Genomic DNA, 17,274 nt, shown 5'->3' on the forward strand with positions numbered 1-17,274 from the left:
CTGAGCCCATGGACCCTCTGCCCAGTGACCTGGCATCTGGTACCAGGGAGACCACTTGCAGCAGAAGCGGGAGCAATGGATTGGGGTGGGGGTTGGGGGCTGCTGTGGTCCTTTCTGAAAAGTCTCCGCCCCACCTTGGGCCCAGGGAACTAGACCCACAGTCAAACTTACCAAAATTTTAATCTCTAAAGAAAATCAGGAATTGAGTCTCATTACAGTCCAGAGAAGAAAACCTCATGTAGATAATTCAGAGAGTGAGCACCCAGGAAGCTGGGCCTCACAGGCCTGCTCGGTGTGGCTCCTTCAGAACCCTGGGGATCCGCCCATCAAAGGCTGCAGCTGGCTCATTCTAGGCAGGGTTTTTCCACATTTAAAAATTCATGACCCATTTAAAACAATAAAATCCCAGGCCCTTTTTGTATCTTATGATGTAAAGACCCAAGGTTCCTCTTCATTTTTCATGTATGAAATTCTGATGTTGACCATGTATTTTCTTAGTACAAAGATTTCTCTCTCCCAATTGCTGTCCAAGGCCCTGAAAACCTAAAGCCATGGTTTTAGGACCTGCAGGTCATGCCAGGTCAGTGCCTGAGCCTCAGAGACTCTGCCCATTTCTGTCCTTTCAGACTCTGATCACCTGGCCACAGAGAAGAGGTGGGCAGCATACACAGGTGCTGCTCTGGGGAACAAGGAGGGACTTCTTTGGCACATAATTAGTTTTCATACTCCCCGGGTCCTTGTGTGAGAGGTGTGAACAGAATGAACAATTAATAAAACTGGCTCCGGGGAGCCGGGTTCTAGCTGGGGAAATAGGAACAGGCTGTTTAACCAACAACAAACAACCCTGCTGTACACAGGAGCCCACACACACCCACACAGTCAGACAGCCTGTCGTACCCTCCCTTTCAGACCTGTGCATAGACACACGCACACGCCAGCTCGGAGCTCAGTAGGCATCGGATCAGCATCCCGATGACTGATACACACCCACCAAAACCCCAGATCTCATTTCTGTGCCCATTGGCCCCTCTCCTTCCCTACCCCCTAAGGAGTTTACTGCCTCTTTAAACCCAACTCAGAGGGCTGTGCTCAGTGGTCACAAAGGGTTCCAGTTGTGGCTGATCAGCGGCCCTTCCCTAGGGAAGGGAGGGGAACTAAGACAGATGGGAAGTTTGTCCTGCTACGCTACCAAGTGAAACTCTTGGATGGCTGATAATGAGCCACGACTGTTCCTGCCTAGCCTACCGCTGAATGCCTGCCTTAACCTCTTCCTATCCCAGCCCCACGGCGAGGTGAACTTTACCCCACTGGGGCACCCCCCTCAATTCTCTGGTTCCAAGCTGGTGTCCCCTCCCACTCCCCATCATTTGCTCTGTCCTGCCCCCCGCCCCCAGCCCTCTGCCTTCCCCTTTTTGCCCTTTAGCCAGCAGTTGTTCCCAGGCCTTTTCTCCCTCCCGTTTCCCCAAGGGCACGTTGGCATGTTGTGTCCACCAGCTTGACTGTGAGCCCTTCAAGTGCAAAGAGCATGTCTTTACTTTTCTTGTGACCGGTGCCCAGAGCAGAGCTTTGCACTCACAGAAGGCTCATTAAATTAACTCATTTGCTGCCCACTTCTACCAGCCACAGGACACGCCCATGAGTCCCCGCTGTGTCTCTCTCCTCTGTGATAACCCTGTGTTCACCCCAGAGGTTGTGACTTGCCTGGGCCTCTTCACAACTCCACCACTTTTCCTCAGCACCTCCCTACCTCTGCTGACATGCTGGGCTCCCTTGCTGGAGGGTAGGGACTGGCAGATCCAGAGGAAGGGGGCCCATCTCTGTCCCTAAAGAAGGAGTGTACACCCACACTGGGTAAGGGTTCCTGTGGAAAATAAACCCTGTGCAGAGGAAAGGGCTGCAGTGGAGGGAAGGTTCAGCCGGGAAAGCATTCGGAGGGTGTCGGATTTCACATTGCTGCTTGGGAGAGCTCTGGAGCGTGGTCAGAGGAGCCCTGTCTCCTCTCCTTCCAAACCCAGAGACCCAGGATTTGGCACCCAGGGATCAGAGGCCAAAATGAGGTTTCCGTCTGAGACTCAGTAACTTTTGGATCTCTCATGCTGAGTGGAGAAAACAAGGCTACTTGCTTTTCCTGGGAGATTGAAAGTCTCACCTGGGGAGCATGCAGAGGTCCCAAAAGGAATCTAGCTCTGGAATATCTTTTCTTTGTGGCCTAAGAACCTTGAGTTTCACCAGGTAGACTCCTCCCCATTCAATAGTTGAATCAATTAAGGCCGGAGCTGGTCAGGAACTGAGCTAGGGTTAGCGCTAGGATGCCCTGACTTCTCTCCACCACCAGCCAAAATTCCCTTGGTGCAAGCTCCCTCTTCTGGTGGGCTGAACTGGGCATTGCTGGATACTGTCGTCCCAATGGTGACACCGAGCGGAAAGGGATAATCTGAATAGCTCCCACTTCTGTCTGTACCTTAACATTCCTGCCACGTCATCTTCTGTCTCTCCCTCTGGTGTTTGGTTGACCTGTTCTCTGCTTCTCCTCCTTCTGACCGCGTGAGGACCCCTCCTCTGGACAGGAACTCTCTTCTGGGTTCCCGCCTGCCGCACCTGCTCTCGGCCGCCAACTAGGTAGCGTGCTCTGATTGTCTGTGCATGCCCCCTGCATGCCCATGGAGAGAGAGGCCTGGCTGTCCTTCTGCACGAAAGAGACAGTGCTAGCTTCCCAGAGGCCAAGAGATTGGCGTGTGCTAGGGGGCATCTCTCCCAGACATCGGGTAATTGCCCTTCGAGTCAAAGATGCAATTTGATGGGAGACTGGGTGTGGTAATTGTCCCTCCTGCTTAGAATCACCTCAGGTGGGGCAGGTAAGCTTACCTGGGCTGCCTAGTGGTGTCCAGAGAGCTAGCCATGGCAGACACCTGGGATGGCTGTGGGCCACCCTCCTCACATTGCTCCTGAGCTCCTTGTGGGAAAAAGAACTGCAGGCCAAGGGAACAGCCTTTCTGACCACCCACTCTTTTCTCTACAGGTGACTGTGTGCTGGGTGGACGAGGCCGGAGCCAGTTCCACGCACTGCCTCTCCCCACAGGCTGAGCACGCCGGGGTCCGCACCTATTTCTTCAGTGCCGAGAGCCCCGAGGAGCAGGAGGCCTGGATCCAGGCCATGGGGGAGGCTGCTCGAGTTCAGATCCCCCCAGCCCAGAAGTCTGTGCCCCAAGCTGTGCGTCACAAGTGAGTGCCAAGGTCCTGGGACTGGGCGTGGGGAGAGCTAGAGAACAGAGAAGGAGAGAGGAAGCGCCTCACTTTATGCCATTGCTGAGCCCAGTGTGCTGGCCTGAACCTCTGAGAACATGTGAACCATCTCCTTGCATCCCAGCGGGGCGCCTGGCTGAGTGACTTCAGAGCTGGTGGTTCCTTCCCCTGACTGCCTCCTCACCCTCTCCGTGAGCGGGCGGAGGCCAAGAGAAAAGCCAGGTTCCGTTGGGCCAGGAGCCAAAGACCAGGGTTATTTGCTTATTTTTTCTTGGCTGTGCACGTTAAGCACACAGCTTTTGGAGGAAGGTGGACTCAGATACGAATCCCAACCTGGCCACTTGCCCACAGCGCGACCCTAGTGTAAGTCACTAACCCCTGGGAACCCGAGTTTCCTTTCCTCAAAGACAGTAATTATAATCCTACTGTATGGGTTATTGTGAGGTCTAAGCGGTAGGTAAAATGCTCGGCACATTGTGAACACTCAGTACGCAGCCGCTTCCTCGTCTGCAGTCTCAGCGCCTGTCTCTACTTCCAGCCGGTGTTGAGTCAAGTTCAGTGTTAACAGGGATCTAGAAGGAAGTGTGACAGCATAGACTCCAAGTCTAGTCACATATCTAAGAAACGTTTACGAGCAACATCTCAACAAGGATGCTCGAATGTGCCGAATTGGGGAAATATAGGGAGAACATTGTCAGGAGATTTCATCTTTGCTTCGACGAAGGGGCGTGCCTCCAGAAGTTCATGCATTCATTTCATAAATATTTCCTACAAATAGAAGTATGTAAGGAACTACATCAGGTGCTAAGAAAACAAGGGAGGAAAATTCTGACATTCTCCTGCCTCGTGGAGCTCATATCCTAACAAAAAGTCACTGCTGGGAAAAGCTTGTTTTTGAGAAGGGAACTAGCATGTTTCTATGCCTGCGAAGTTTGAGGCAACAGCTTCTGCCCTGGTGCCGGCCATGTTTGATCCCACAGCAGCCCTCTGAAGGCAGGCATTGTTATCCCCATTGAATCAAGGAGCCCAAGCCTTATGGAAGTTAAGGAACTTTCTACGGGAGAGAGAGCTGGGACATCAAGGGGGGCTGGTGTTGTGAAACTTCAGTATGGTGAATACCCTTTGGGGGGACTGGATCAGAGGAGACCACAAAGGAGACCGAGGCGGGGTGAGATTGGTTTTGGCCATAGCTCAAAGCCTGGGCTCCAGGCAGGTCAGCAGAAGGGCGTGGAGAGCGGCCCATGGGAGAAGTCCTGGAGGGCAGAATGAGCACGTCGCACATAGGCAGGATCGGATGACTCTTTATGATGATGGGGAAAGAGAATTGTAATTCACTGAATTCTGTTCCCATCGCTATCTTCCCGCCCATCCTTCTCTATTCCTTTTCTCCTTCCCAGTCTACCACCCCCAACCCAACCCCATGCTGGGCTGGAGTCACTTACAACATCTCCCTTGGCACCCTGCAGCCACGAGAAGCCAGATTCAGAGAACATTCCGCCCAGCAAACACCACCACCAGCCACCCCACAACAGCCTCCCCAAGCCTGAGCCAGAGGCCAAGACTCGAGGGGAGGGTGATGGCCGAGGCTGTGAGAAGGCAGAGAGGAGGCCCGAGAGGCCCGACGTCCAGAGCGAGCCTCTGGTGAAAGCCAATGGCATCCAAGCTGGACTGGAACCAGCCTCAGAGCCGGGCAGCCCTTACCCGGATGGCCCAAGGGTTCCAGGGGGTGGGGAGCGGCCCACCCAGCCCAACGGCTGGCAGTATAGCTCCCCAAGCCGGCCAGGGAGCACGGCTTTCCCGCCTCAGGACTCAGAGAGTGGAGGACACCGGCGGAGCTTGCCCCCACACGCCAACCCCGACAAGATCGCCCAGCGCAAGAGCTCCATGAACCAGCTTCAGCAGTGGGTGAACCTGCGCCGGGGCGTGCCCCCACCTGAAGACCTTCGGAGGTGAGGCCTGGGTGGGGCAGGGGTGGAGCCGGGGTGCTGTCCTGGCTATAGGCTAGGGCTGGGGTCACAAAGTGAGCGGCATCCCCTGCTGGAAACCGCGGAGCCTGGCTGAGTCGGGAAACCAAGAAAACTCCAGGATTCCCAGCTGGCCCCGATCGTTCCTGTTCTGCGGCTCCCTCTTTTGCCCCTGATTTTGCTCTCTCTGTCTATTTCCTTCAAAGGAAGGGAAAAAGCACCTAAGGCCTCTCCACAAGGAGGCTGGGTAGCCCAGGAGAAAGCCAGACAGTCATCGGGAGGGGCCTTAAAGTTGTTCCAGTCAGACATCTGTCCACTCCAGCTTCCAACCTCTTACAACATCCTCTGTTCCAGTGTGTCTACCAACAGGACACTCACCAACCACTGAGCCAACTCGCTCTGTTTTTTGAACAGCTCTAATGTTTGGAAGCCAATGTTTATAGACAGTTTTAAATAGAGAAAAGTAACAAAATGTTGCTCCTCGTTGATCCTACTTTTTCCCTCTGGACCAATTTACTCCTTTACCTAGTGACTGACTTTCAAAGATTTAAAGATGTTTGTCAGACGTGATCATCAGGGCAGGAGGGGCGCCCTCCCTGGGGTCTGGGCAGCTGGGGGACTGGAGGTGACAGCCTCAGGAGGGCTGCTCGCAGCTGGAGGTCTGGCATCTGGGGCCTCTGGCTTGCCCTCGGGAGAATGCCTGTCCTGGCGCGAGTCTCATAAAATCAGGGAAGCTGCCCTTTGACCCTCCTCCATCCCTCTCCTCCAGGTGCCTGGCACACTGGAGCTCTTCTGTTTGCTGCCTCTCTAGACAGGATCTGATAAGTTGGTTCACATTGAGATAAAGATGGCTAATAAGGCTTAAAGTTTCTCCCCAGGGGTATTCCATTTAAAAGAGACAAAGATGGAAGCTCTGAATAATGGAATTTTGGGCTTCAAGGAGCTGATTGAGGGAGGAGCTCTGAGGACAGGGTCTTCTCTGCCCCTTTGAAACAAACCTGGCACTCTGTGCGCTCACAAGGCCAACCTGAGGCACCACTCACCTGGTCAAATCCCACTCCAGGCTGGAGGATGCGGAGGTGGGGCTGGGTTGTGGGCGGACGGGTGGGGACGTGCCCATTCTGTCCGCTTCCTTACATTGTCCTTTCTCTCAGTCCCTCTAGGTTCTACCCTGTGTCCCGCAGGGCGCCTGAGTATTATGGCCCCTACGCCTCTCAGTACCCTGACGATTACCAGTACTACCCACCGGGGGTGCGGCCAGATAGCATCTGCTCCATGCCTGCCTATGACCGGATCAGCCCACCCTGGGCCCTGGAGGACAAGCGCCACGCCTTCCGCAATGGGGGCGGGTGGAAGGAGCCTGCCGGCTATGGGCGGCAGGATGGCACCGTCTGGATCCCCAGCCCCTCCCGGCAGCCAGTCTATTATGATGAGCTGGATGCCACGTCCAGCTCCCTGCGCCGCCTGTCCTTGCAGCCCCGGTCCCACTCCGTGCCCCGCTCGCCCAGCCAGGGCACCTACAGCCACGCACGCATTTACTCCCCCGTCCGCTCCCCCAGTGCCCGTTTTGAGCGGCTGCCGCCTCGCAGTGAGGACATCTATGCTGACCCCGCTGCGTATGTGATGAGGCGATCCATCAGCTCTCCCAAGGTGAGCCGCCAGCCTTGCCCTCCTTCCTCACCCCTGAGGTACCTCAAAAGCTTGAGAACATCTGCTGAGAAGACGACGAGATACAGGGGCGTCTGGGACCCGGGGACCGGGGGCTGCGTGTCGGCGGCAGCAGCGATGCTGCCCAGGGAGCCACGGGCCCTGTGCTCTTAGCCCCGGGAGAGCTGCCCTGGAGGACTTGCTTTGCCCCCTGAATAGGAACATTGCTTTCTGTACCTGTCCCCAGACCGTACCAGGATCCCTAATTCTATATAACAGGGTGGAGAGGGTTCTCTGTGTTTTCAGATCTTGAGGACCTGGACAGATCATTGCAAGAATATTGCACTGGATAAATGCTGTCCATTTTAATTTGGAATTTGCTCTGGAACAGGATACAAACATCCCTAACCTTAAACTTCAGCTGGTGGGGAAGTCTGTGTCCCAACCGGACCCCCTTACCTCTCCAATCCCCTTTCTCTTCCAGTATGATTACCTGGGAGACAGGCGGCCAGTCCCTGCAGGACTGTTCCCCTACAACTACCCACCACCCCCCACGGTCCACGATAAGATGGTACGTCCTCTCCTTCCCCTCTGCTGCCCCCATGACCTCTCTTCCCAGGGCGGGCCAAACCAGGGTGGACGCAGGGAGGCTCTCTGCTCAACGCCTGGTCCTTAGCAGCCTCTGGATACCTCCTCCCTGCTGGCCAGGTCTCTAACTCAATACAGAGTTTGGTGGTGCCAGTTACAACCCTTCTCATTTGTGATACAGGGCAAATGAGCAGGGACAGATCTAGAAGCATGTAAGATTCTGATCCTCTTGACCTTTGAACAAGCCTCCTCTCCATCATGCTGAGGGACTTAGACAGGGGCTCAGACTGTGGCTAGAAACAGTCAGGCTAGAGCTCCCCAAAACAGGCATGACTCTAGCCTTTTCCCAGCCGAGGGTATTCGCTTCCCATTTATCCTTGCCTGGAATGCCGCTCTGGGGACTGGGGAAGAAAAGCTTTTCGATATTGTGTCTCCTCCTCCTTTCTTCTCCCCCCTCTACTGTGTCTCTTTCTGGAATTCGTTCTCCTGAGAATTTCTGTCTCTACCTGGAGAACGAGATGCAGATGCTCTGCTTGAGGGGCTGGGAGGACCATTGGAACCCACAGGCAGAATCTCCTTTCAGAAGGCCTATCACTGTCCCCTCTCCCTGTGCAGCACCAGGAGGCCAGGGCAGAGGAGGCCTTGGGGGGCAGGGAGGGCTGCTCCTCCCACCCCCTCTCATTCTCGTCCACCAGTGTCCAAACTTTATGGTCTTGACTCACGGTAAATGCGCCCATCCAGAAGCAACAGATTTCCCCAGAACACTCAGAAACGGCTGCTAGAAGTGCTGACTAGATCGCTTCAGTGGTGCTCCCCTCACCCAGGGGGGACCAGGCGGACCTAGGAGCCACGGAGTCGGGGCCCAAGTGTGTCCCTCCTGTCACTGGTCCGGGAGTGCCCAGCAGATGGCGTCGGCGCCTGCCCACAGCCTCACTCCCCCCCAGAACTCAAGGGCAGGGCGGCCTCCGCGGTGGCCCAGCTAACTCTGAACTGCTTTGCTTTCTTTTTATCGTTTTCTTTTGTTGTGTTTCTGTTTTGTTCCTGTTTGTTTGTGTTGCTGTTGGGCCTCGGGCTCCGGGTAGGATGAACTTTTAGACCTGCAGTTGCAAAGAAACCTAGAGTATTTGGATCAGCAGGTAGGCAGAGCTGGTGCCCCCGCTCCTCCTGCTCCTGTCACGTCTCCCCCTCCTTCCTGCCTCCTCATCTTCCATCCATTTGACAACCTTTGTTGGCACAACCAGGACACAACAAAGTGGCTTATATTTTGGTTCGTGCCTTCACATCCCTTCTCTTCAAAGCTCTTCAGGGCAGCTGAGAGTTTCTTGGGGAAAGGAGAATAATAAATGACCACATGAATAATTAATGCCACCTCCTATTCGGTCAGCCCAGTTGGAGCTGCCCCCAGGAGACAGGCGGGAATTTGCATCTTTGCCAGAGAGAGTAGCGGAGATGAGAGGGAGCTCGTGCTTCAGCCCAAATGCTAGGATTCGGTTCAGCCTGAATCTGAGAAACTATCCTACCACATTCCACAGGTTGTTTTTAAACTCCATAATTTGTAAACTGAGGACTATAGACCTGTCCTAGGATGACTTAAAAATTATATCGATTTAGTGTATTTGTCAGTTCCTCCATGAAGTTCTTCTGTATACACAGCTCATGTTTTCCTGAAAATTCAGTATGATGAATTTTCAGGAAAGGAAAATTTGAGGGAGTTTTCATCCTAGTTTTACAGATGAACATCCTGAGGCAATGAGGTCCCCGGAGTGGGAGTGATTGGCTGCCTGGGCTCCTGGCTCCAGGGCTCTAACCATTGGCTGCTTTGCCCCGTAAGGCTAAGGCGGCTGCAACATTCTCTGGGGTAAACAGGCTGGAGGTCAACATGCTGGACATTTATCTAAGCAAATAGTTTTATGTTCAGATCTGTGCTACAAATAGTGGGAGACTTCACCATGCACACACTGTCCTGCAGAGGCAGCCTGGGGGGGTGGGGGAAATAATAATGACAGTAATAATAATAATGGCAGCAGCTACGATGATTGGGTGCTTCTTCCGTGCTCTGGATTATTCTAAGCACTTTACAGATTCGAACTCATTTAATCTTTATAACAACCTGCAAAATGGGTACTGTTATTATCCTCGTCTTATAACTGGTGAAACTAAAGCACAGAGAGGTAAAAAAAAATATATATATATATATATATATATATATATATATATATATATATATACATACATACATACATACATACATACATACATACATACACACACACACACACCAAGGGTGTATAGCTAGCACATAGCAGAGCTCAGAATATGATTCTGAGCTTTCGACCCAGTTTGCAGCTGAGGAAATATCTAACATATGAAGAAGCTGGGGTCGAACCTCATCAGGATGGTTTTGTGCTCTCAAAAGTTGTAGAAAGAACCATAAACCTGAAATCAGAGGACATAGCTGGGACTTTTGGTGGTTCTGGTCACAGCTACATGACCAGCATCTCACCAGGCCTCGATGTCTTGGTCAGCTCATCCTTGTAGAAGACCTTCGGCCCTGGGAAGCACTGATTTCTGTATTTAAGTCAGAAGCAGCTTGTGGTATCCAGTCTATGTGGTGCCCAGTCCAGGGTGCCAACCCAGAGCAGGCCTGGGAGCGCCGATCGCCCTGCTGGAGCAGGGGCCGCGGTGAGGGGAGTGGTGAGGAGCGGGGCTCAGCGCCCCCGGCAGCCCTTCCTCCCTTTCCCGGCACCCCTGCCTGGCCGTCCAGCTGTTCAGTGCGGATAGCAGTGCCTTTTTCTGGGGCTTCTACATCCCAGAGCTGCTGGGCCCTTAGCCTGGGAACTTCAGAAATAACCTTTCGGAGGACCTCCTCCTAGACAAACATAGATATCCTAGGTGTTCTTAAAAGGCAATTAAAGTCCAGAACTCAGAGTCAGACACTGCAGTCTAGTTCCAGCTCTGCCATTTACAAGGATTTTTTTTTAAACCTTGAACATGTCAGTCTCTCTGGCTTTGGTTTTCTTAACCATAACATGGATATTGTAGAATCTGCTCTTTCTACCTCACAGAGTTACTGGAAGAATCACCTAAGAATGTGTCTGAGAGCACTTTGTCAGACATTAGCGATGAGAGGTAGTTGCTGCTATTATTATTTTATTGATCTTTTTCATCTAAAACTCAAAATGTTATCTGAGCACCTTTACTATGTATATGACACCGGGCTAGGTGCTTTCTCACAAATTCTAACATTTTAGAGAGAGAAGATGGCATGTAAGAATCCTTCTAAAGGCAAGACCCACATGGGCTGAAAGATCCCCAAAGCCACAGCATGGGTGGGTGCAGACCAGGGTAAGCATATTCCTGCTTCCCTTCTGATTGCTTTAGATCCCTTGCTGGGAAAGGAATGAGATCAGTGGATGTCCAGGAAGAGCCTGGGCCTCCCTTGCCTTCGCAAAGCCTGATGTGTTGGTAGATCTGCCTTGTCTTCCACACACAGACATTCACCACACACACACACACACACACACACACACATCACATACAGGATACAAGCATGACACACAGGCAGCAGAGGTACATATACACAAACATGCATACCCCATATACAAGAAACACACATACACACACTCCAGGAAGATAGGGATCAATTTGAGTTCAGATCCTTACAAAAAATGTGGTTGATGTCCTATTGATTTTTAACTGTTTCACAAAGCTTAAACCTCATATTACAACTGCTCTTTAGGAAGCCTTTTAAATGACATTTATGTCCATTCAATTGGACTAAAGAGGTAGAAAAATCAGATCCTAGGAAAACCTTTTAAAATGCTGTAGACCCCGCAAATGGGGGCAGATGGGTGCCCTGACCCTGTCCATAGCACACAGGTATAAGGCTGCATTTGGGCTGCCTTCTCAACAGGGTATGGGGAAAATACACGTAGGAAGATCGGGAAGACAAGGGCAAAAAAAGGTGGGGGATCCCTGAACTGTGACCCCAAATATCTTCCCCATGGTGGCCTTATTCTTTACCTTATTCACTTCTCCTCTCCAAAAAGCTTTTCCTGCAAACTTTCTCCTGTCTTCTGCTGCCTACGCCTGCAGATGAATTGAGTTAAAGGGACATAGCCAAGGACACGCCCTAATATATTCACTTTTTGATGCTGTCACACTGGAACCCAGTGGGTGAAATGATGGCATTTCTGGTTGATTTAATTGGCTTGTCCTCCCTTCCTTCCTCCCCCTCTACCTCCCTTCTGCCTTCCTTCCCTCCCTCACCTTTCTCTCTTTCTTTCTTTTTCATTTGGCAAATAGCCTTTCCCTTCCATGTTTCTAATGATTCTTGAAACATAAGACAATGTGTTGGGAGAGCAGTGTTTCGATATCTGATGTCCCTTTAACATGGCTTGCTTGTTTTGGCCTCCTTATTTGCTCCCTAGCATCATCCAAGATCGGCATGGATGCTACCAGCCCAGCTCTGGAAACCGTGTTTAGCAATCCTTTCTACTCTAGAGCCAAGAGGTGGGCAGGGGCTGGGGAGAGAGACCTGTGCCTATGTGTTTGAGAAGGCACAGTTCTCTCTCCCCAGGGCAGGTCCCAAGTGTTCTTTCTCAGCTGTTTCATTTAGTTCAAATTTTGGAAGATTGGCCTTTGCAATTGCCTATGTGGTCTTTGACCAAAGCAGTGTGAGAAATGAGAGCTGGGGCAAGGAAATGATGACCTTGGCCAATGTAGATGAGATCCACAACACTCAGGCACCCTGGGGAAGTGTCACTGGGTTGGGCCCTCTTCAGAGCTGGGAGCAAGGGCACAGTGGCCTCCTAGCTCCCTTCCGTGGCCTTTCAGTGCTGGTCCTGAGATGGAGTTCACAAAGGATGAGCAATGGGTAAGGCCAGATAAAGAGTGCTGGAATCCTCAAGGGGAGCTGCCCTTTCCTGTTTCCTGGAAAGCCAACGCAGGCGGGTGTGGGGGAGATGTCTCTTTGTGGGTCTGAGTTTGAATCGTTCATTCCTTCCTCTGCTGCAGATGAGTGAGAGTGAGACTCTCATCAGTATGGTGAATCGCATGGTGGAGAGCTCCTCTCCCAGGGCCCACCTCTTCATGCAAGTAAGACCTCTGCCTGGCAGCATGGTCCCTGTCAACATCATTCAGCTGCTTGTGCATGGTCGAGTCAACCTGTTTGGGATGGGGCTTGTTCTGCCCAACTCACTCATCTGCCAGGCTCAGCCTGCTCTCCCTCCTTTAATTCCACTGTGTTGCCTTCATTTTCCATGTTCATGGATGAACCCAAGGCCCATTTCCCAAACCATCAAAATAGCTAGCACCGACATCTCATGCCTGCCAAGGATCACAAATCTGCTTTTTAATGTCTAGGACTTCTATTTTATATTTGGTATCTTCTTCACAAACATTATTGGGGTTAAGGGCATGGGGGTATGATACGAAACTATCCAATGTCAAAAGTATGTAGGGTGTGCTGTGGTTACCAGATGCGTCATCCAGGGCACGGAGCATGTGCTGGACCCAGAGACACTTCTGAATTCATACCAGTCCTGGTTTAGGCACAAGCCCTGTGACTGGTATTAATTCACTAGGGCAACAGTTCTTAAATATTTCCGATGCTCATTCCATTCTCCTCTGTCTTATCTTCAAAATCAGCCAAGATTGAACTGTTGTTCTCGTGGTTGTTACCAACAAGCCACCCGGGAGCTACACATTCCTGGAGTCCTTCTCGGCAGTAGATCCTAGAGCTTAGGGAAGAAGAGGTACATGGCATAAGCTGCGTGCGCAGCATCTCTATCTCCAGAATCAGCCTAGGACAGTTAGGATGGAGCCTAGATTGGGCCATCCCAGTCTTCCCACCCAGGGGACAAAGAATTAGCTCAGCTCAGGGCCCTGGAACAGAAGCTATCGGGAGTGATGCACCGTGGTCTCTGGCAAAAATAGAGCAAGAGTTGTCAGCTTTCCTGCCCCCACGTGGCCTTCTGTCGTCGGCTGCAGTAACCGGCCTCATGTTCCTGCAGGTCCCTCCATACCCAGAAGTGTTCCGGGACAGCCTGCACACCTACAAGTTAAACGAGCAAGCTACAGATGTAAGAGCAGCTCTCCCGCTCCCTCTGTCCACTCCGGCCCCTCCCGCCGTTGTCTTCATCTCCAAGTTCCTCCTCAAGGCTTCTCTTCCATCCCTCTCTCTCCTTCTTATGGCTCTTCATACGCTGGATTCGTGTCCTCACTCGCTGCAAAGACAGCATCCCTCCTGTGCCTCCTCATTCCCCTTTTCTCATTCTTCCCACGTACTCACCCCTGCCTCCCACGCTGGCTGTGTTTCCCCACTGAGGTCTAGTCCCCTCTTGTCTGCAGCACTGGGATCTGCTTGTCACAGGAACACAGACTTTGTTAAAAGGTCGGTCGGTCAGTCCACTTTGTGCCCAGCACGGCGTAGTCCCTAGCTAACTGGAAAGAACATGACCGTATTCCCGCCCTTACGGAGCTTCAGGATAGTGGCAGATGGCCGGGGGCAGTAGGTGGCAGCATATGATTCATATACTGAATGGCCCCAGTAACAGGTTCTGTAGGAGTGAGGAGCAGTGAGACCATGTGGGCTGGTGGGTCAGGGACGAAACAGGTAGCATGTGAGCTGGCCTTGAACTAAAAGGCCCAGCGGGTAAGATCTGGCTCAGTGGGAAGGAGCCACGGGGTATTTTAGGAATGGCACGAATAAAGGTGTGCACACAGGAAAGCATAAATCTTTCCAGAAAAGTTTGGCCTGAGCTGCCTCCTCCCCTTCACCACTGGCCTGGGGGACGCTCCATACAAGCAAGGACCAGACCTCTGAGGGACTCTGGTGTTAGCATCCTGAGACCCTGGAGGGAGGAAGGGAGAACAGGTCCTGTGAGACTGGAGAACCCAGTTTACATTGCTCACTGATTTTCTGAGACTTTTGTTCTGACATCCTGCCTACCCCCCGAGTCCATACCCACCTGGGAGGCCAGGCCATATTCTGTCTTCAACCCTCACGACTTGGAAGCTGTAGGAGGACAGGACTTACTGTTTGGCTCTCAGCCCATGCTTCCCTCAAGCTGACTCACTTCCTCAGAGAATAAACATACCTCCCCTCCCAGGGGGTACAGGAAGGTAAAGACCATCTTCCTGTTTCCAGGAGTCTCCAAGGTCAAGGTGAAGAGCCAGGGTTCCTCAGCAGGGGAATGGAGGCGGTATCCAGAGGCTAGGCCCTGCCCGCCCAAGTCTCAGGTTCCCATCAAACTGTGTCCTTCACCCCCTTCTCTCTCCCTCCATGCCCCCCCCTACTCCCTTGGGACCCCAGAAGCTGCTGGGCAAATTGTGTGAGCAGAACAAGGTGGTGAGGGAGCAGGACCGGCTGGTGCAGCAGCTCCGAGCTGAGAAGGTGAGAGCCAAAGGGTGGCCTTGGGCGGGGGCACGTCGGGGGCTGGTGTGCACAAGGCGTGGGCTGCTATCTCCACCCCGACCAAACTGACAGTGCTCTGCCTTCCCTGAACTTCTGCCTGCCCTGAATCAGACCTGCCGAAGCTCTCCTGGAGAAGCTTAGGCAGACTGAGGACAAGCTACCTGGTTGAACCTCTGGGGCTCAGGCCTGTGCTGCTAATAGTCCCAGAGAGGAGATCTCGGGGCTGCTCATAGCTGCCCTGCTGCCTTTCTTCAGGAGAGCCTGGAAAGTGCCTTGATGGGGACCCACCAGGAACTGGAGATGTTTGGAAGCCATCCCGCCTACCCCGAGAAGCTGCTGCACAAGAAGGAGTCGCTGCAGAACCAGCTCATCAACATCCGAGTGGAGCTGTCTCAGGCGACCACGGTAACCTGCCTGCACACGGGTCTGCATCCGGGGGAGAGCCGCCCCACCAGGTGGTGCTCTCCTATTCCCCATTCTCCTTGGAGGGCCAGAGCAGGATGCTCCTCTGGAAGGGGCATAAACGAAGACTTTAACACTTGGGAATAGGCAGCCAGTATGCCAGCCTGCTCGGGCCATAGCGTCCACCAAGAACACTGGCGAATTTCCCACCAACTATACACGCACCAGGGTTTGTTCAAGACAGCATGAAGTCGGGTCACTTATTTCCTCAGCTGTTCTAATACCTTTGCTGCCCACCTCTGTCCTCTGCCCTGGAGACCCAGGATGTTGGCAGTAATGCCGCTGTCCTGGTCATTTCCTGGTGGGCACAGGGCAGACATTACAGTACCGAGTGCCTTAGTAATAGCTCGAGGGACCGCAGCAAAAGCCCCAGGAAAATGTGGCCCCGAAAGGAGGTCAGGCTCTAAGCTCTAGAGAGCAAACACCTTCCCCCCGGCTCCTTTCCTTCTGTCCTCCACTTTCAATCGCCCCGAGCAGGAGGCTGAGGGAGGAATGTCACCTGCTCTGGCTTATCCACATGTCTGGAGAAGATGCTGTTTTCTCTTTAATTTGGTTTGCAGAAGGATGGGCTGTGGCATCTCTTATAAGACTAGTGTGTGGCTGTCCCCAGAATGTCGCAGCCCTGGGCACTCTCCTCCTGGCCTGCTGGTCCTCTTCCCAGACCTGCCAGACCTTAGGCTCCATGGCCCCAGGCCGTGTGGCAGGGTGAGGAGGAATCTAGGTGATGAGATGGCAGCTCTCTCAGTAAACCCTCCCCGACAGGCCCTGACGAGCAGCACCGTGGAGTATGAGAACCTGGAGTCAGAGGTCTCTGCTCTGCACGATGACCTCTGGGAGCAGCTCAATCTGGACATTCAGGTGAAGAGGGCCCTGGGCAGGCCGAGGTTGGCATGTGCTTTGAGTCTTCCCTTTTCCTTTTTGTTCAAAAGCGACCAAAGTGGCTTCATTTCTTGCTTTAGAAATTTCAGAGACTTAAGACGAGGAGTTGGTTCTAAGACAAAAGACAAGGTTCAGGGCCACTTAAAGCAGACTCTAAATTTCAGGCTGAAGATAATATGGGATTCTTCACTTCCATCAAATCATAGGGGATGGAGTCAAGCAGAAGCCTGGGAACTTAGGTTAGGCGTCAGGCGTTTTATGACTGAAAGGATTTAGCAAACCCATAAATATAAACATAAGAGAAATATGAGTCTCTCTCATGATGTCAGAAGAGTAGGCAGTTCGGCAGCGATCCGCTTGGAAATTTTAGGATAGGAAGAGGCTTTCCTTTCTAGGGCTGGTGAGAAACACCGCACCTGGAGGCAGGTGTCTGGATACGTTGACCTTGGGGCAGCTTGTTCTTTTCTTCCCTCTGTCTTTTCTCTACCCAGGCTCTGCCTCTTCTCTACCTGGCTTCGCAATCCCTATCTCTTTGATGCAGTTAAAACCCTGGTTTCCCATATTTTCTTATTTCCCTCTGGATAACAAAACTTACCACCCCAGCCTTGCAGCTGGTTAGGTAGGGTGAGGTGAAGGCCCTCCTGGCCCAGAGCACCCAAATGCCACCAAGTCCTGTGGGCAAGCCTCGCTTTCAACATGCATGTTTTTTTAGGAGGTACAGTAGTGTCGTGGTCAAGAGCACCAGCTCTGGGAACAAACAGACCCAGATTCAGATGGTGGTTACACGACTTACTAACAGATGGTCAGGCACGAGTCCCTCCGTCTCTGAAGTGGGGACAGCTGCTGCCCTTGCCTCATAGAGTTGTACAGCCAAAATGGGTTAGTATATGCAAAGCACTTAGCGCAGTGCTGGGTACAGGGGAAGGGTGCTAAATAAGTGGTAGCTATTGTTTTTCAAAGAGTGGACGCTGTAACTGAATATAGTTCATGAGTATTTAGGCATACGTTGGGTGCGGGTGTTACAAAAGGGCTGTTTGGATATGAAGAAAAACAGGAAACTAGATGCTGGAAAAT

General features: G+C 52.4%; 1 protein-coding gene and 1 long non-coding RNA gene across 13 annotated transcripts in view; one reads left to right on the forward strand and one right to left on the reverse strand.

Annotated features, from left to right (window-relative positions):
* Positions 1 to 17,274, forward strand: part of PLEKHA6 (pleckstrin homology domain containing A6) — a 139,640-nt gene that overhangs the window by 108,087 nt on the left and 14,279 nt on the right. For 5 of the 12 annotated variants that reach the window (XM_023538291.1, XM_023538294.1, XM_023538299.1 and 2 more), the window contains 8 exons: positions 3,020 to 3,222; positions 4,641 to 5,192; positions 6,362 to 6,857; positions 7,339 to 7,425; positions 13,457 to 13,525; positions 14,758 to 14,838; positions 15,115 to 15,264; positions 16,084 to 16,179. In XM_023538291.1, the coding sequence (XP_023394059.1) occupies positions 3,020 to 3,222; positions 4,641 to 5,192; positions 6,362 to 6,857; positions 7,339 to 7,425; positions 13,457 to 13,525; positions 14,758 to 14,838; positions 15,115 to 15,264; positions 16,084 to 16,179 (1,734 nt within the window). The remainder of the gene's footprint in view (positions 1 to 3,019; positions 3,223 to 4,640; positions 5,193 to 6,361; positions 6,858 to 7,338; positions 7,426 to 13,456; positions 13,526 to 14,757; positions 14,839 to 15,114; positions 15,265 to 16,083; positions 16,180 to 17,274) is intronic. The other 7 variants (XM_023538292.1, XM_023538293.1, XM_023538295.1 and 4 more) reach the window with 7 other exon arrangements.
* On the reverse strand, positions 12,788 to 14,538 carry LOC111747284. Its single transcript, XR_002783483.1, has 3 exons — positions 14,414 to 14,538; positions 13,735 to 13,802; positions 12,788 to 13,497 (listed from the first exon to the last, which is right to left on the reverse strand). It is a non-coding gene; the product is annotated as an uncharacterized LOC111747284 (long non-coding RNA).

The sequence above is a fragment of the Pteropus vampyrus genome, unplaced genomic scaffold (assembly GCF_000151845.1).
Source record: "Pteropus vampyrus isolate Shadow unplaced genomic scaffold, Pvam_2.0 Scaffold217, whole genome shotgun sequence".
Classification (NCBI taxonomy): Eukaryota; Metazoa; Chordata; class Mammalia; order Chiroptera; family Pteropodidae; genus Pteropus; species Pteropus vampyrus.